Below are 18,204 nucleotides of genomic sequence, written 5' to 3'. Positions count from 1 at the left end.
AGCCTGGCCTGACGGGCAATCATATGCATAGGCAGGCTCTGTCACCCACAGCTCATATGGGACTTGGGGGGACTGACAGAGGAGGGATGTTGGAGTATCTGGCTGATGCAGCCACATTTGTGATGCCACTGGTTGGAGATAAAGAAGTGTGACCCTCCCAGGGTGAAGAAAGAAGGAGGGTTTGTGTCCCCAGAATAGGGATACCAAGAACGAGTGGTCTGACAGGAAGCTTGTTTCCTGTATACACCCATGTGCATGCACACAAGTGTAGTGTGTCCAGGTGTGTGTGCGCACTTCTGCATGAGCTGTAATTGTGGGGAGGGAAGCCTGTGTGGGTATATGTGCCTGTGTGAACAGCAGGGGGGTGTGTGTGTGTGTGTGTGTGTGAGAGAGAGAGAGAGAGAGAGACAGAGAGACAGAGACAGAGAGACAGAGACAGAGAGACAGAGACACAGAGAGAGAGAGACACTAAGCCTCCTGGGGTCCTAGGGCATTGCCTGGGGACTTACTGTGAGAGACGAACTCGCTGGACTCTGGACTGCCATTGAAGTCTCCACAGAGACCACAAGTCTTGTTGGTGTATTTGGTGTCCAACTCCAACTGAAATTAAGGAGACATCTGACCCCACTATAGACAACCCAGGATGTGAACTATAGACTCTCAAAAAAGGAGTTAAGGGCTCCCAGAGGGGACACAAGCCAAAAGACCCTCCCCATAAGTCAAATGAAGCCATGACTCAGAAGCAAACATCCCACATACACAGGACCTATGTCTGGGGGTGAAGACCCTGAGACTCTGTTGATGTTTGGATACCTAGCTTCATCAGCTGTGTGGCCTATGTCCCCTCTCCTCACCCACCACCTCATCTCACTGAGAGGCTACACCCATCACCCCCATTTTACCAGAAGGCTCTGCCCACCCCTACCTATCCCCCATCCTCACCAGGAGACTGTCGTCATCATTCCACACGAAGACCAGGCCCAGCCTGGCCACCACCTTCAGGTAGCCGCTGCTGAGCTCAATGAGGACCCCAGACTGACTGAAGGGCAGCTGGACCCTGTAGAAGAGAGTAGGGATAAGGTACTGGGGGGCAAGAAGACGAGAGAGCCCAGGTGACAAGATCCCTGCAGCCATGTGTGTGACAGAGACAAGGGACCTGGAATGCCCCTATTAAGGACCTGAAGGAGTAACCTGAGCATGGGGTGGGGAGTGCCTATTCAGCATCTCTCCTGAGAGTGGAGTCTCACTAACAACCCCAGTGTCTCCCACAGACCCCCTCACCACGCAGCACCTCCATCACCCATCCAATACTGCCCCAGACTCACGGGTGGTTATTGACTAATACGGAGCTCTTGGTCAGCTCAACAACTAGGCCGTCGAGCTTCATGATGACCCTGTTCAGAGTGGTGGAATTAGACTCTCGGGCACGGCGTAGCTGGACATTGAAGTCCTCATAGGCACCCCCACAGTGTGCAGAGAAGACGTAGTTGCAGAGGCCAGGGAAGCGGAAGACCTGGCCATCAAAGGTCTTGTAGTGGAAGTCGCCCCATGTGCTGCACACCCTCCCGGTATGTGCTGAGTTGAGAGCTGTGGACCGAAGCAATGGCAGGCTTTGGAGGCACTGTTCTGGGCCCTGTTATGCCCTCTGTGTTCTACACTGGGTATCTGTTTTCCATATGCCACTGGGATAGGATAGGCTGCTGCCTCCTGTAGATCTAAGATCCCATCTGATGTAGGAAGCCCTGGGACCAGCTCACGGCCACTTTGAATGCCCCCCAACCTTCCCCATGCTTATTGGCAGCCAGGAATCAGGGACCCCTTTCTAAACTAGCTCTTCAGGTCTAAGGGTGAGTACTCCTGCTAAGAGGAGCCACTTTCCCAGATAGACCTTGGGGCTCACTCACCTTGTACCACAGGGACGGTCTTCAGTGGTGGGATGATGGTCACCCCATGGAGTGGGACAGCTGTGGAGACAGAGGCTTGAATCATGGGATACACACAGCCTTGAGTGAGGTTTTGGGGTCACTGTGGCCCAGAGGAGAGGGCCCAGGGTCAGCAGAAGCAGACTCCCAGGTCTCCAGTCCTGCTTGGGTCCTATTGAGGACCAGGTAGGGCAGGGCCCAGCCTGATGCCTACATATAGCATTCTCTTCTCTCACTGTCCCCTAGGGAACCCCTGGATTCATCAGCCCATAGTGGCCACAGAGCCCAGAAACTTCTGTTTGCACGTGGGAATTTATGTCCTGATTCTCACAAATGCCTGGATCTAGGTCAGTAGTTCAACCTCTCAGGCCCCCCTCCCTTTTTAACCCGTTTGGGGAATGCAAACTGCAAGGAGCTGGCTGGCCCCCAACGCCCCACCAGACCCCTTGCGTTGGCATGTGTGGCCAATCCCTCAGCTCCTAGGTCATGTCCCAGATGGTGAATGTAATACTGAAACAGGTTAATCAAACCAAGAGAAATGGCGGTAGGCTCTAAGCAGGTGGAACAATGACCTTGTGCTGCAGAGGGCATAGCCTCCCCAGGCAGTCTGACAGACCTTCTGCATCTCTCTCAGAGCCTGAGCCTGGATGCCTGTGATGCCACCAGGGGCTGGATTAACAGTCATGTACAACAGGGTACACCTCAGCTCCAAGTTCTCACTCCTCAGTGTGCTAGCTGAGGAGGCATTAATTAAGGCAAGAAATCCTGGGGGACCCAAGGTCACATTAAGGTAGAGTTGGGAGGGGATATGGCAGGCATAGTGGGGACAAAAGGCTAGGACTTACCATCATGCCCTTGAAGGAGAGAGAAGTCAGAGTGAGGTTCCTGGGCAGATTTCAGAGTGTCCTGATGGGTCTGGCCTGCAAAGAGGAGATGGGCCTGAGCTGAGAAGAGAGCAGGAGCCTCAGACTGCCCAGGCTGCTGGCCATCCGTGTGCAGATGGAAGGAAGGACATAATTATCACTCATCAATGGCCTGAAGCACAGAATCACCATGATGGCGGGTGAATGGCCCACCCCCATACCTACACAAGAGGGTTCGAGCAAAGTCTAGTTTCCTGGTGCCTGCATCTGTTACGAGGCTGTGCTGGGAGAAACCACATCCCCAGGACACCCTGCTGGGCCTACAACATATACAGCCCATGGTGTCTTGTGAGCTTATGACAGTCCAAAGAGGTTGTGCTCTGGTAAAACTGTCACAACCAGGGCACACGAGAGGGTTGAGAGCCTGTTATGACCAGCTTGGGGGGCTCTGAGACACACCTTCTGCTCCCCCACATTGGATGCCAACCTCAATCCCTGGCACTTAGAAGTACTTCCTTGCCTCTTAAGTCAGAGACCATTTGAAGTTGTCAGGGCGCGGGCAAGGGATGCCTGGCAGGACCCTCACACAGATAAATTAGCTGCCAGGACCCAGATAAGTCTCTGAACTCCACTGCCCACCTGAGTCCAGGGCATGGGGGAAGGAAAATGTCTCTCCAAATGGCCTGGAAAAGCTGGACACTTTGAATCTTACCTGTGTGTTGACTGCAAGTCAGGGCCAGGGCTAGGACCCAGAATGGGACCAGCTTCCTCTGGCCGACACCCATGCTGTGGAGCATGGGAAAACGTCCCCACTGGTAGCCTCTGAGGACAGACTCAAGTCACCAGCTGCCTTTTGTAGTCTGAGAGCTGGCTCGAGCACCAGTGGCTTCACGTTGGTGGGTGGGGCAGGCCTATCATTCCCCTCACACAGGTAAACAGTGGGCACTCAGTCACTTTAGGTTGGTCAGTGGTAGCAGTCAGAGGTGGGTGTGTCTGCAGGTGGAGTCTGGCTTCCCTGAGGTTCCTCCAGGTCTGACCTGTGTAGTCCTCTCCAAGCAGCCCCCCCCCCCCAACAGACCTACCCAGGCCATTCTAACCTATGAGTTCCTGGTACCACAATAGACACATCTTCCAGACTGAGAAAAAGCTGCCTCTTGAGACTACCGCAGAGCTGTTCTGGGGAGTCATTCCCTCTTTCCTTGGAGAGGAGCTGTGTGTGTGTGTGTGTGTGTGTGAGAGAGAGAGAGAGAGAGAGAGAGAGAGAGAGAGAGAGAGAGAGAGAGAGAACACTTCACATATCACAGGAGTGTGGAGCCTCAGAGGAATTACGGATGAGTGAGTGAATCAATGAGCAAATAAGTCAGTGAATGAGTCAATAAATGAGTGAATGAGTGGATTAATCAATGAGCAAAGTAGATGAATGAATGAATGAGTGAATGAATGCAAAAGTGAATGGACAATTGAGTAAATGAATGGATGGATAAACCAATCAATAGGTGAGTGAGGATGGGTGAATGAATGAATAGATCCGTAAATGAACAGGTGAAGCATGAATGGACTATGAGTGAATGGTTGAATGAGTGAGTTGAAGGATGAATGAATGAGTGGGCACACAGGGAAAGGTGTGGGAGGTCATGGGATATATGAGCAAGGCAGGCTGGGGCTTAGACACATGAAACCCCCCCACCCTGCCCCAACCACCAACTGTTGCAGAGCTGGGACTGATCTTGGCACTGAGCACTGAGCCTGGAGGAGAGGGTGGGGAAGAGTAGCTTGCTGTGAGGCAGGCTAAGTGGCCATGCTGGCCATGGCTGGGTGGGTAGGCCATGTTATTGGAACCAGTTTCAATGAGGAGGCCATAAGGAGCTGCAGGCAGTGACCAGTCCCAGACTGGGGTAAGTGCACAACCATGGCTGTGCCTTCCCCACACCCTTGGCAACAAGGCAGGAGGCTCCCGGATGAACAGTGTCTATGGCCCTAGCACAAAGAAACATGCCCAAATCACGTCCTGACCCTCTGGCCCTCTGAGTTATCAACCTGATTTTGATGGGTATCACATCATGTCCGAGACTGGGTTGAACCACAGTAAGCTGATCCCTTGACCAGCTCACAGACCAGACAGACCATCTCTAGGCCTTGGCACACAGGATTCGAAGGGCTGCTCTGGGGACCAGGCCCATGTGACTGCCTAGCCCTGTTATGGCCGTGTGGGTACTGAGTTTCCTTTAGTACCCAGTTCTGGGTACTTCAGCCACTGGGCATCAACTACCAGGTTTGTTGATGGTTCCCATGTAACTCCAACCTAACTGAACCCCAGTTACAACCAGTACTCTCCCTGAAGCTTAACGTCTCAACAACAAGGATTCAATTCACAAATCCACCCTGTAGGCTCCAGTGGCTTCTGTCCCACGCCCACACCTTTAGCCCCACTCTGACCCCTCAGACCCCAGTCAGTTTGGCTGGCTTCTTGCCCCTTCTTCCACCCTGGGATGGAGCCTGCTCTGCTTCTGATCCAGGGCAGGCATGGCAGCAATGGCTCAACCTAGAAGCCAGTCAAGCCTGACTTGTGGGATGGATCACTGGTGGGGTCTGTGCTCAGCCGCTGGAGCCTCACTAGTCGAAAGGACATACAGCAAGGACACTGTGCACACAGAGGCACAGGGGCCATGGGGCTAGGGCAGTGGTCCAGAAGCCTTCCTTTCCTGGCCCCTGAGGCCACTCGGTTCTAGGGCTGAGCCTGGGCTGGACTGGAGCCCTTCCTTGAAGAGCTGATAAGTGAATGGCTCATTGCAGTCCAGAAAGGAAGGGCTGGGATTACACCCCAGCTGTTACCATGGAGTTAGGGAAATGTTAGGGACCAGAACAGGACAGAGCATTGTTGTCATGTTGTTGTCTGGCTACTGGCCCCACCTCTGCCCCCCAATGTGGGACAAGAAACCAGCATCTGATATCCCTTGATCCTAGCAGATCAGCCTGGCGATTCTGTGGAGATTAAGGCTCATGCAGCTGGACCACTTTGGGATCAGCCTGACAGAAAGGCAAAAAGCAGCTAGTTTGGACAGCCTGGTGAATTGAAGGTGTGGCTGGAAGTGCCAAGACTCCTTGACCCTCACACAAAGAGCCCTCATCTACAAGTCTAGCCCGGCCATGGAGGATGCTTTGAGTTCTCCAGGAGACAGTATGCTCATTCCAGCTCGCTCCCCTTCCTACCCCAGAAGCTTCTAAGGCAAAGCCTTGGGCCTGCTCCCACTTAACATTAAGGTATCAATCAGACCCATTCTACCGCCCCGCCCCCAGCCCTGACACAGCCTGACTCTCAGCCCAGCCTGCCACTGGTCCATATGAGCCGGGTAGGGCCTCAGCTCTCAGAATCTGGAGCTCCAGGGCTCACATTTCCCCACTGCCCACACTTGTCCCTTCCAGTTTCTAGGCAAAGTCCCGGGGCCCTCAGATCAGCCTGATTCAGAGAATCCACGTGCCCTGCAGGGCAGACCTGAGATCCCTCAACCTTCTTACTCCTCCCCAGGGGTGAGTGGTTAAGGACTCTTCCTGGGAAGCCAGGGATGCACTTTGTCTTATGGTTTACTTCCTGGACAGAAGATGGCATCCTGTGTTATGTGGCCTGCACCAGCCCATCGTCCTCTCCGTGCCTCAGAGTCCTCATCTGTAAGAGCAGCTGTACCATGAATACCAGAGTCTCTGTGGGCACAGGACCCTCTGCGCTTGCTCCTGGTCTCTGGGAAAGGCCTCAGTGGCAGTGCACCACTGTCCCCGCCCCCCCCCCCCCCCCGGAGATTTCCCAGAGACTTGAGGCTAACCAAGAGACTAGAAAGTATTCCTGCATCCTCATCCACAGAGCAGAGCAGCACTTCCTAGCCTGTCATTCTGGACACAGGCACAATCACAGCACATAAAAAAACACAGGTTTTATGATCCTGACGGCTTCTCATCCAGTCCTATCCCATACTTAACCATGTGTTGCATGGGTGTCCTGAAAGCCTGGGGCTGGGCTGAGCCTACCGCCAAGTCCAACTCTGATTACAAAGTTGGCATTTGGGGGGAAAGTGCATCTTCCTGTTTGATTGGGCTTTGTCGGGGCTTTATGCAAAAGACTGATAGTCCATTGTTCAGAGGGGGCAGAGAGGAAGTAGCACCAGCTGGGGAAGGGGACAGCCCTGGAGTGGTTACGTAGCCCTGCCGCTTTCAGGAACTGCCTCAGGTGTTGACAGAAGGGGCAGGCTTCCCAGCGGGTCTTTACTAAGCCAGGAACTTCCTTGATAAGGGAGAAAAGCATCTTAAATTTCTCCAGGTTTATTTGGAGGGGCCAAGGGGAGAGAGGTGGTGAAGCAATGACCATGGGAGTGCTGTTTCATCCTGCCCGGAAGGAACGGGGGCCAGGAACTGCACCCCAACATCAGAGGTAAAAGGAATAGCGTCAATTTGATTTTGCGGCGGGGCTGCCCTGATTCGGAGCATTCCTATGCTTGTTTGTTTCTCTGAATCATTAGGCAAACAGAATTCCTCCCAAGATCTGGCCGGGCAGCTGAAGGAAGTCCTAAGCCCTCTGGTTCTGGTACTGGCCAAAGGACCAGTGTTTTGGCAGAGTCCACAGCAAGGACCACATAGATGGCTGCTGAAAGTGGCCAGTGCCAGCCTCCCACATGGCTGGTACTCCCCATACCAACTTCTGCCTGTCTAGTTTGAGAGCGTATCGGGCTTTCTCCTACTGTCCCTGAGAGCTGAACCTCTCTTGCCCTACAGCCCTTCATTCCTCTCTCTTTTGGCCTCTGGTTACCTGTCTCCTGGGCTCCAGGCAGTTTCAATGGAGCCCCTAGAGAATGTGAACCTGAAGATAATTTGTGAGACAGAAAAGACCCTGAGGCAAAACACCAGGCCCAAATCCTTCTCTGGAGCCATCACGAAGCCAGTCAGGCCAACCCTGAGAACCACTGGGTCTATGACAGTCAAGGGGACTTTGTTAGTACTATCCCCTGACCACACCCCTCTATGCTGCTACTCCCCCACTCTGACCTGAGGGTCCTGGCCAGGTTGCTTGCCCTCTCTGGATCACCTCTTACTAAGCCTCGGGGGGAGAGAAGGGAATGTTCCCTTACTGGCTCCCTAGATCTAAGCCCCAACCAGACTAGTGGGGCATGGATAGCTGCTCTGACTCTTTGGACAGAAAAAGAACATGAGTTCAAGTTGCATTCTACACAGTGGGTCAGGAGGACATTTTCCTCAATAATTCATCACATCTGGGGGCTAGGAAAACAGTCGGCAGAGTACACACCAGGGAAGCATGAGGACCTGCCTGGTGTTTGAGTCCTCTGCGCCTTCATTTAAAAAAAAAAAAGAAGCCTGGCAAACATAGAAACCTGCCCTGGGAAGTCAGGAACCCGAGGATCCCTGGAGCTTGCCTGCCAGCAGGCCTAATAGAATCAGTGACTCTAAAATCAGTAAGAGACCCTGACTCAGAAACTCAACTTCAGAATGATTGAAGACACTTAAAACAACCTGTGGTCTACACACAGATGCCCGTACACACACACACACACACACACACACACACACAATTGTATCCACTGAAGTGTGTTCATAGGAAAGCACTGCTCTGGATACACACCCAGAACAATGGAAGTGATCTCCAAGAGACTCTTGCATATCCAGGTTCATGGCAGCACTACTCACAGGAACCAAAATCCACTGGTACATGCAAAAGACATCCTGTACCCATTATCCAGAATATTACTCAACACACATCTATAATCCCAGCACCCTGAGCCTGAGGCAAAATGATAGCAAATTTGAGGCCAGCCAGGATGACATAGTAAGATACCCTGTCTCAAAAGTCGGGGGCAGGGGATTCCAGTGTGTGAATGAAACTTTAGTGAGATAAACCAGGCTTAAAAAGATAAAATCTGGGCCCTGGTGCTTCACACCTTTAATTCCAGCACTCAGGTAGCAGAGGCAGGAGGATTTCCAGAGGAAGAAGGAGGAGGGGGGAGGGGAAGGGGAAGGAGAAGAGAAGAAGGAGAAGGAGAAGAAGGAGAAGAAGAAGAAGAAGAAGAAGAAGAAGAAGAAGAAGAAGAAGAAGAAGAAGAAGAAGAAGAAGAAGAAGAAGAAGAAGAAGAAGAAGAAGAAGAAGAAGAATTATTCTGCAAGGGGTTGGAAAGGGAATGGAGTCAGAGTTTAAGGCTGACAGAATTCCCTTCTAGGAAGATGGAATATTCTGGAAGTAGATGATGGGGACAGCTGCACACCTGTGAACGCACACCTCATGGCACGGAACTTGTCAGCCTCACCTGGGAAGAGAGTCTCAGTGAGAAAATGTCTACATCGGTTTGGGCTATGAGCACATCTGAGAGAAGCTGCAGCCTGAAAGTGACTGGCACCATTCCCTGGGCTTGGGTTCCGGACTGTGCAAGAGTAGAGAAAGCCAGATGATCGGCAGGCATGTGTGCGTTCATTCTCTTTGCCCTTGATGGTGGGTGTGATGTGACTAACTCCTGCTGCCCTGGCTTCTCTGCAATGGTGGAAAGCAACCTTTCTCCCCCAAGCTCTAAACCCCTTCTCTCCTAAGCTGCTTTTGGCCAGGGTGTTTGGTCACAGCAACAGAAATGACCATGGACAAGGACTAAGGCAGATCTGGCCTGGTGTATGTTTCACGATGATTTTTTAAATAGTAGGGAACATGGCAGCAACTGTTGGTTCTCTGGCTTGGGATCTGTGTGTGCACTCTCCCAAGCGTTGTTGGCCCTGACGGAGGTGACTGGACTGTTTCGGCTGCTTGCCTGAGCCCCCACCTGTCCTCACCCAAAGGGGCTGCTGCTGTAGGGCCAATGTTCCTAGATATATAATCTACAGCTTATATCTGACAGTGGGTCTGATATCACCCTCAAAGCCTAGCTCCAAGAAGAGCAGCCAGATCAGGGACACTCATGTTTTGGGGTGAGGGGAATTGTCCTAACCTAACACCCAGCTCTAAAAATATACAGGCTTACTCCCACACCTTAGTCTCTGAGGACTGAACAGGTAAACAATCCATAGGTACCTTGGGTGCACAGCTCTGAATCACTCCCCGGGCCAGGTCAGGGTTCCAGCAGGCCAGCCGAGTGCTACTGGCCCAAAGGTGCTGGACTCTGCCCTCCCCCACCCTACGTGGGTACCTGTCAGCTAGTCAGCCTTTCAGTCAGAACCCTCACAGCACAACCCTGACCTGCCTTGTTTAACTAGACCTGGTGTACTCATCCTGAGGTGGACAAGAGTAGCCAAGTTCACCCGGAAGCACGAAGAATATAGAAAAGGCAGGCCCAGCAGGAGTCTTGGAGATGGCACCATGCAAGGGGCAGTGCACAGGCACCCACACAGCCCTCAGAATTATAAAACTATGGAGAGGAAAGGGAGGAGGAAAAGAACAGGAAGGATAGCAAGGTTCAGCCCTAGTGTCAGACCATGGTCAGATGTCCAGACAACTCCCACCAGCAGGGCTGATCCACGACCACCTACATGCTTCTAGACCAGCATCCAGCAGCATGGCCAGGAGGAGCCTCTGGTCCTCAAGAAAGCTGTGTCTCCTTCCCAGCCCACTCCAGGGACACAGATACGGGGCCTCCCTGTGGCTTGAGTGGCAGCTATTCCCTGAGCACTCAGAAGACAGAGATATGTCCAGTTTAATTATGGCTACTAGAAGCCTAGCTAAGGTGTGTTCGTTCAAGCCTTTGACGGAGTTCCTTTTTTAACTACTGTATGAACAGCTAGGAAGATAGCTCAGTAAGGAAAGTGTCTGCCAGGTAAACATGAAGACCTGAGTTTGAAAGCATGGTGGTGTTTGTCTCAATCCCAGTGCTAGGGAGTGGAGATAGGAGGGTCCATGAAGCCTGCTGGCCAGCCAGACGGGCTGAACTGGCAGACCCAAGTTCAGTAAAAGACTCTGTCTAAAAAATAAGAAAGAAAACTATCGAGTGACAACATTTGACATTGACCTCTGACCTCTACACACAGGCACACACACACATACACACACATGAACACACACAAAAATAAATAAATAAAATTGAGGTGTGTGTCTTTGCCATATAGATTTGCAGGTGTTCTTTAAGTGTGTACTATATAAATTCCCTTTGGAAATGTACTGTGAATCCTTTAATTGTCTTTTTATGAAATTTCTAACTCAGGTGGTATCCAATTTATCAATTCACTCTCACACCTAGAGATTTTGCATTCTGTTCAAGTAGCCTTGACTTAAGACTTGGTCAATTTCAAGCCATGGAGACTCAGCCTCACGTTTTCTCCTAGGATATTATTGCCCCGGTTTTACCTGTAAGACAATAAACCACTTTTTGGGGGGCTTTGTGTAATATAAAGTCTGAAGCAAGGTTTCTTTTGATCTACTCCAACTTCCAGTGTGTCGCTATGCGGCTGTTTTTCAACAGTGGGCTCAATGGTGAGTCAAATGTGTGTATCCAGGTTCCTTACTCGTTGCATCTGTGTTCATACCAAGACCACTCCATCTTGACCAGTAAAGGTTTTGAAAACAGAGTCCTCTAGCTTCTCCCCTCAACACTTCTCCGGCTGCCCTAGGAGCTACAGACCCATAGAGACCAGAATGAGCAACCCACTGTCGAGAAAGAAAGCTGCTGATCAGTCGCAGGGAAAATGACATCTCAACAATCCCGAGTCGTCTGTTTTCCTCTGACACTGGTCTCTAAATTTCTTCTGCTTTCTCCAGTTTTCAGTGTAGCCGTCTTGTGTATCTTTTGTATACCTAGGTATTTAAGGTTTTAGAGTCAGCTGAGGAGTGCTCATTCCTTGTAGTCTGCTGATAGTCTATAGCCATGTGCATGTAGTGAACGTACAGTGTTGTTCACCAACTGTGTTAGTCTCAGTAATGCCCCCTGGACTTTCATATTAGCTACTTTTCTTGTGACCAAAGGCCTGGTAAAAACAACTTAAGGAAGAAGGGGTTTTAGTTCATATGTCCTAGCAGAGAAGTTCTGGTGATCAGGTGGTCACGCTGTACCCACAGCTAGGAATTAGAGGCGAATGTTGGCACTCAGCTTGGCTTTTTCTTATTCAGTTGGGGACCCACCCCTGTGCATGGAATGATGCTGATCACACTTAGGCTGAATCTTCCCACCCAAATTATCACAATCCAGAAACTGCCTTGCAGACTTGGAGATTCTAGACCCTATCAGGTTGACAGTCAGTATTAACTACCACGGATGCCTGTGTCTACTCCCTGAACTCGTGAGCACTCCCTCCCTTGATGAGAGGTGCAGGATCTTGGGACAGGGAGAGCGTCCTGGGTTTCCTGATCCCAGTAACCTCACAGAGAATAGATGAAGAGTTGAAGGGCTTTGGAGATAGCAGTCAGGAAATGCAGGTGGCGTTGGAAGATGGAACATGAAGGAAAAGGGTTTTCCCAAGAGCCTTTGGGAGAAATGGGGTCCTGCTGACTCACTGTCGACCCCCAACCTCCTGGACAGTAGTGGTATCTGTGTTGCTTTAGGCCCCCGAGCCTGTGGATACTATGAAGTTCTCTGAGTTGGAGATTCATTGACTGGCGAGAACTTTGTGACGGTGGAGAGATGGGGAGTGGCAGGTAGAGAACCAAATGACCTCGAGCTGTCTTTAGTCCCAAAACTGCCATTTGTCATTCCTAGATCTAATCTAATGTCCTTTCCATTGTCAGGTAAAACCTTTAGAATGTCCACTGTCAGGTAAAACCTTAGCAGATAGTATCTGAGACCTAGAGCAGAAATTTTGTACTTTGCTAGTGGTGATAAGTATCCTTGCCTCTTTCCAGGAGGAAACAGAAAACTTTGACCTTTTACCATTGAACAAGTGTTAACAGGTTAGTGTGTGTGTGCATTCATATGTATGCACATGTGTGTGTTTGTGCATGTGTGTGCATATATGTATTAGTTGGGGGGTTGTGAGAGTGTGCATGTGGAGACAGAGAATAACCTTGAATCTTTTTCCTTGGGGGTTGTCCACTTACGTGAGACAGGGTCATTCATTGGTCAGCTAGATCAGGCTGGCTGGCCAGTGAACCCCAGGTAGAATCTGCCTGTCTTTGTCTCTCCAGTGCTGTGATGACAAGCACATCTCACCGTACCAGGCTTCCCTCCATCCCAGGGGCTGCATCTTAGCAACTGAGTCATCTCTTCTTCACCACGGCAGGGTTTGTATAGATGGGATTTTTTTTATTTCCCTGAGGATTTTCTCTGTGTAAGTTTACCATGAATGACCATTGAACTTCCCAAATGCATCCCTCTCTTGGCATGGGTTACACAGCCACGCGCTCCTGGTTATCAAATGTTGGGAGATTCTCTTGCTCTCCTCTGTGCTGATTCTGACTTAATTCTACTGTCATCGGACTCAGTACATGCAGGTTTGTCTGTTTGTGATCCCAGGACATGTGCCTGCTGCATGGGAGAGCTAAAGAAACATTTTTCAGCCTAGAAAAAGAAGGTACTCGCAGACCAAAGAAGAGCCTGTCCGTGTCCAGCTTGGTGAATATCCAGGAGTTAGGATTGTCATATCTATTACTGAGTATCTGGCAAGAAGCCTCTTAAAGGAAAATGGCTTTCGCCTGGCTTGTGGTTTAAGAGAGTACAGTCCAGGGAAGGCAAGGAGACGGGAGTAACTCAAGGTGGTGGCGGTGGCTTGCTCACATCTGCCTGGGGCAGGAAGCAGAGCTAGGCTGTCAATCTCATGGCCCACCATCAGTGACCCACTTCCTAATCCACCTCTGAAATGTTCCACAGCATCCCAAAATACCGCCACCAGCTGGTGGCCAAGTTCAAACACAGGAGCTGGCCTGAAGCATTCTACGTTCAAACCACAACAGTAAACCAGTGAGTTTATTGGAGTTACTGCCAGGAACCTAGGTGACTCTCAGGCAGCTATACCACTATAAAGCCCTGACCCCAACCAACTTTCCACCTCTTTATACTCCAGCCAACCTTCCACATATTGTATATTACAGCCAACCTTCCACGTCTTGTATACTCCAGCCAACCTTCCACCTCCTGTATCTTCCAGCCAACCTTCCCCCTCCTGTATCCTCCAGCCAACCTTCCACGTCTTGTATACTCCAGTTAACCTTCCATGTATTGTATACTCCAGCACTCCTCAGGAGCACATACAGCTGGGGCAAAACCCCTTACAGAAGCCCAGTCTCCCATGATTCTTTCTACCTAAGAACGTTAACAACCTCATTGCCCCAAACCAAGCTACTGGCTGTTATTTGCTTCATTCCTTGCCATGACTAGGGTCTTCCTAGGTCACCACAACATCTCTGCTTCCAGACAGTGATGGTCACATAGCCTGGAGGAAGCAGCTGCTCAACCATGGTCCCTGTGCATTTGAGAGAAAGGTGTGTGCCGCAGGGTGGAGTGCCCCCGGATGAAGGCTAGGTCCTGTTGGCTGATAGCATTAATCTCTGCTACATCCTTGTTGGCCTTGGGTCTCATTGTTCTAGCAATTGTTTAGAGAGGATTGGCAGCATCTGTAACCATAACTGTAGATTTGTGTTTTTCCTTTTGTTCCTACCAGCCTCGGAGCATGGGCTTTTCCTAAGACGGTCCTGACCCCTCTGTTTCTCAGAGTGCCCTCTCTGGCGTGGCATTCTGAGCTGGGGAACATGTATTCCCACACTTAGAGGATGCCCCGGCACCTTTGAACTTTGTGGTTTCTGATGAGGAACCTGCTGTCATTGAGTTGGTGCTTCCTGTAGGTAACACGCTTCTTTCCCACCGTTATCAAGACTCTCTCTTTGGTTTTCAGAAGTTTGGCACTGAGGGTTCCATGTGGGCTCTTAGGATTGATCCTGCTTGAGGTTCACTTGGCTTCCTGAGCATTCAAGTGCTTGCCCATACTCGGGAGATTTTAACTTTTTAAGAGCTATTCTTATTTTAACTATGTGTGTGACTATGTGTCTACGCATGTGCGTGTGTGGCCAGGTACCTGTGGAGGCCAGAGGGAGTCAGAGCCCCTGGATTTGAAGGTACAGGCTACTGTGAGCTTCACTACAGGTGCGCAGAACCCAACTCAGGTCGTCTGCAAGAATAGCAAGTGCTCTTAACTGCTGAGCCATCTCTCCCACTCTACTCAGGAGATTTTCGCCCTTTTTGGTACTTTATTTTTTCCTGCTATACCTTCTGCCTCTTCTTCTGTGATTCCCATGGCTTTGTGACAGCTTTGGTTACTGTAACCAAATACAAATACCTAAGGTCGTCATCATCTTAGGATGATAATGGACAACAGTAGGGTTGGTTTGCTGCTTGGGGCTTAAGTTTTGGAGGTTCTATACCATGCCCATTGGGCTCATGCTTGGGACCTGTGACAAGACCACTCATCACAGCACGAGTGTATGGCGAGCTAAAACCCCTAGCCTCATGGATGAGAAGCAAAAGAAAGAAAAAGGAAAGGCTAGTAACTCAACAGCCCTTTCAAAGGCATGCTCCCAGTGACCCAGGATCTTCTACCAGACCCCTTTCCATAAAGATTCTACCACCTCCCCATAACCCACATGGGGGACCAAGCCTTCAACACATGTGCCCTTCAGGTAACACCAAAGATGACTGTCAACCTGACATGATCTACATACAATGTAGGAGACAAACTCTTGACATGTCTAGGGGGTTTCTGGATTGGGTTGGTTGAGATGTAAATACCCATCCTGAATATGGGAATCACCATCTCACGGGCTGAATAGGAAAAAAAAATGAAGCTGGGTTCCAGCATTCATCTCTCTCTCCTTCCTCTGGACCTAATGTGACTGGCTGGCTGCCCTGTACTCCTGCTTCAAGCCTTCTCAATCTTGATGGACCGTTGCCCCCAACAGTGAGTCAGACCAACCCTTCCCTATGCTGCTTTTGTTAGGTATTTGGTCACGTGAAGAGTGACTAACATGCCACGGAAGGCATCAGTGTGAGCTCTCTGATACAGTTCCTTGGGTTGCTAAGGCTGTGTGTGTGTTTGCCTTCCCAGCCTCTGGTAGTCCATCTCCTCTCCAGCCTGGATCGTCTGTGTTGACTTCCACATCTTAGTTCAGTGTTTCATCCTCTCCCAGGATCTTTCCCCTTCCGTCTGTCACTTAAGCCCACCATAGTAGCTAATTTCTCAATGTTGTGACCAAATACAAAAAGCCACTTAAGGGATGAAGGGCTTGTGTTGGCTCATTGTTTCAAAGCTACAGTCCATCATGGGGAAGGTTTGGTGGTGGGCCACTCTATGGCCAGTGGTTGTACTTCCCGGTGGACCAGAATCAGAGAGACTTATGTAGAGCGAGGGCTGGACTATACAACCCTCAAGGTTGATCCCTCAGTGATCCACTTCTTCCAGCAAAGCCCCATCTCTTAAAGGTTCCACCACCTCCCTAAACAATGCCCCACAGTCAAAGACCAAGGGTTGAAATGGGTGGGCCTGTGAACCACATTTCACACCCAGATACATACACACACGTACACACACACACACACACACACACACACACCCTGAGCTTTTGTTTTTTGTTTTTTTATCTTTTCCATTATCAGAGTTTTCAGTCCTAAAAAAGAAAATCTCCATTTGGTTCTCCTTAATATTCTTTTTTCATTTGCATTTTAGTTTGTGTGTATGGGTATTTTGTTTGAATATATGTCTATGTACCACTTGTGTGTCTGGTGCCTGGAGATTATTGTGCCAGAAGAAGGCACTGGAGTCACAGATGGTTGTGAGCTACCATGTGGGTGCTGGAAATCCAACCGGGGTCCTCTGAAAAACGAGCAAGAGCTCTTAAGCTCTGAGCCATCTCTCCAGCCCTATTCCTTGGTATTTTTTATATCTTTATTTGGATTCTCTGTTCTTTGTTGAGCCTCTGTGTGTATTTTAAGCTTGCCTCTGTCTTGCCCCCATGGAAGCCTTTTTCACAGAGGCTGCGTTACGGTCTTGGCTGAGGAATCAGACTGTGGTGTCTCAGTATTGACCTCTGCTGATCACCTTTGACTTCAGCTGGAGAGCTTCCTGGTTCTTGTACTGATCTCTTATCAAAGCCTGGGTTTTACAGGTTCTGTTGAGAGACTCTGGAGCTTAAAACTCTCTCTCTTTTTTGGAAAATATTAGCATTTAGTTAATTACCTTGGGTGGCTTCCAGCCACCAGGACACAGGCACCTCCAACAAACACCCTTTATCTTCTCTTCAGCTCTTCTGCTGAGAAATTTGGCTTTCGCGGTGACAGGCTGCCTAGGGGGTTTTCCCTTCCCCAGAACTTTGTAGTAGCCTGATCGTGGAAACAAAACCCCAGTCTTGTTCTTTGCAGCGTTGACCCGTGTCTGCTCACTGACCAGAGTCCACAATTTATCCCGGTTGACAATTGGGCAGAAGCTCTGGTTCCACTTTAAATGATAATGTCTCATACCAACTTTCCCATAGTAACCTGGGTGATAGTTGCTGAAGTTGATCTGCGGTGATGCGTGCCTCACACATCCCACAGCCTCCTAGCTGTTTGCGGTGTTTACCGATGCAGCTGTGACCATGGCTCATGTGACCCTGCAGTTTCTGGGTCTTCCTCAGTTCAGAGGGCATGGTGGCAGCTGAAAGGAAAGACAGAGTTAAAACTCTTTTGCTTGGCTTCCTGTAGCACTGATTCATCAGGAGGAGGCTCACACTCACTCCAGGTATCTGAGCGCCCGAGTGGTCTCTGCTCATTGCTCACATGGGTCTGATTCTCGCTGACTAGGGTGGGACAAGGTATCTAGTTACAAGTCTTCACAAGTCCGCCATTGACCCTATAGAGGCTTGGTCACCAGTGAGGTGAGCCGAGAGGGAAGAATGGATGTGTGGTAGGGGCGGGAGGAGGATCCATGCATCCACACAGCCTTCACTGAAATCTCACTGGCCTAAAGGGAAGAAGGGATGGTGCCTCGCTGAGACGAAACCTTAGCTCCACCAGCCTCTACCGTCCTTTGTGCACTGTTTTTTCTGTGGTTTTGTTTGAATGGACTAAGGCAGCTCTCTCTCTCTCTCTCTCTCTCTCTCTCTCTCTCTCTCTCTCTCTCTCTCTCTGTGTGTGTGTGTGTGTGTGTGTGTGTGTGTGTGTGTGTGTGTGTGTTCTTTTTTATTTGGGGAATAAAGGATTGAGGATTGGGACAAGACCTTGCTGTGTAGCCCTGCCTAGTCTGGTACTTGTTATGTAGGTTGTAGACAAGGTCACACAATGTAGCCCAGGCTGGGCTGGTCTTGAACACGTGAAAATCCCTCATTTTCTCAAGCGCTGGAAATGCGTACACGAGTTGCTATTTCTGGCTAGTTCTCCATTTTTTCTAGGGTGCCCTTTTTTTCTCATCACTTCAGCTCTAGAAAGCAAGATTTCATCCCCCTGCCTGTTGCTTCTCTTCTGTGGTGTTCCACTCTGCTCACCTTCTCGGCTCCA

At 50.2% G+C, this 18,204-nt stretch overlaps 1 protein-coding gene and 1 pseudogene across 1 annotated transcript in view; both read right to left on the bottom strand.

Annotated features, from left to right (window-relative positions):
• Positions 1–3,570, bottom strand: part of Muc5ac (mucin 5AC, oligomeric mucus/gel-forming) — a 31,036-nt gene extending 27,466 nt beyond the window's left edge. The window contains exons 1-6 of the mRNA XM_075975219.1: positions 3,498–3,570; positions 2,768–2,842; positions 1,905–1,964; positions 1,326–1,587; positions 943–1,057; positions 510–600 (exon numbers count right to left, since the gene is read on the bottom strand). Coding sequence (XP_075831334.1) covers positions 510–600; positions 943–1,057; positions 1,326–1,587; positions 1,905–1,964; positions 2,768–2,842; positions 3,498–3,570 — 676 coding nt within the window. The remainder of the gene's footprint in view (positions 1–509; positions 601–942; positions 1,058–1,325; positions 1,588–1,904; positions 1,965–2,767; positions 2,843–3,497) is intronic.
• Positions 3,571–16,905: 13,335 nt separating this feature from the next.
• Positions 16,906–17,357, bottom strand: LOC142851360 (large ribosomal subunit protein uL15 pseudogene; annotated as a pseudogene).
• Positions 17,358–18,204: the final 847 nt, after the last annotated feature.

This window comes from Microtus pennsylvanicus, chromosome 5, assembly GCF_037038515.1.
Source record: "Microtus pennsylvanicus isolate mMicPen1 chromosome 5, mMicPen1.hap1, whole genome shotgun sequence".
NCBI classification, from domain to species: Eukaryota; Metazoa; Chordata; class Mammalia; order Rodentia; family Cricetidae; genus Microtus; species Microtus pennsylvanicus.
The sequence above is the reverse complement of the archived record's forward strand: the minus strand, read 5'-3'. Positions and strand labels throughout refer to the sequence as shown.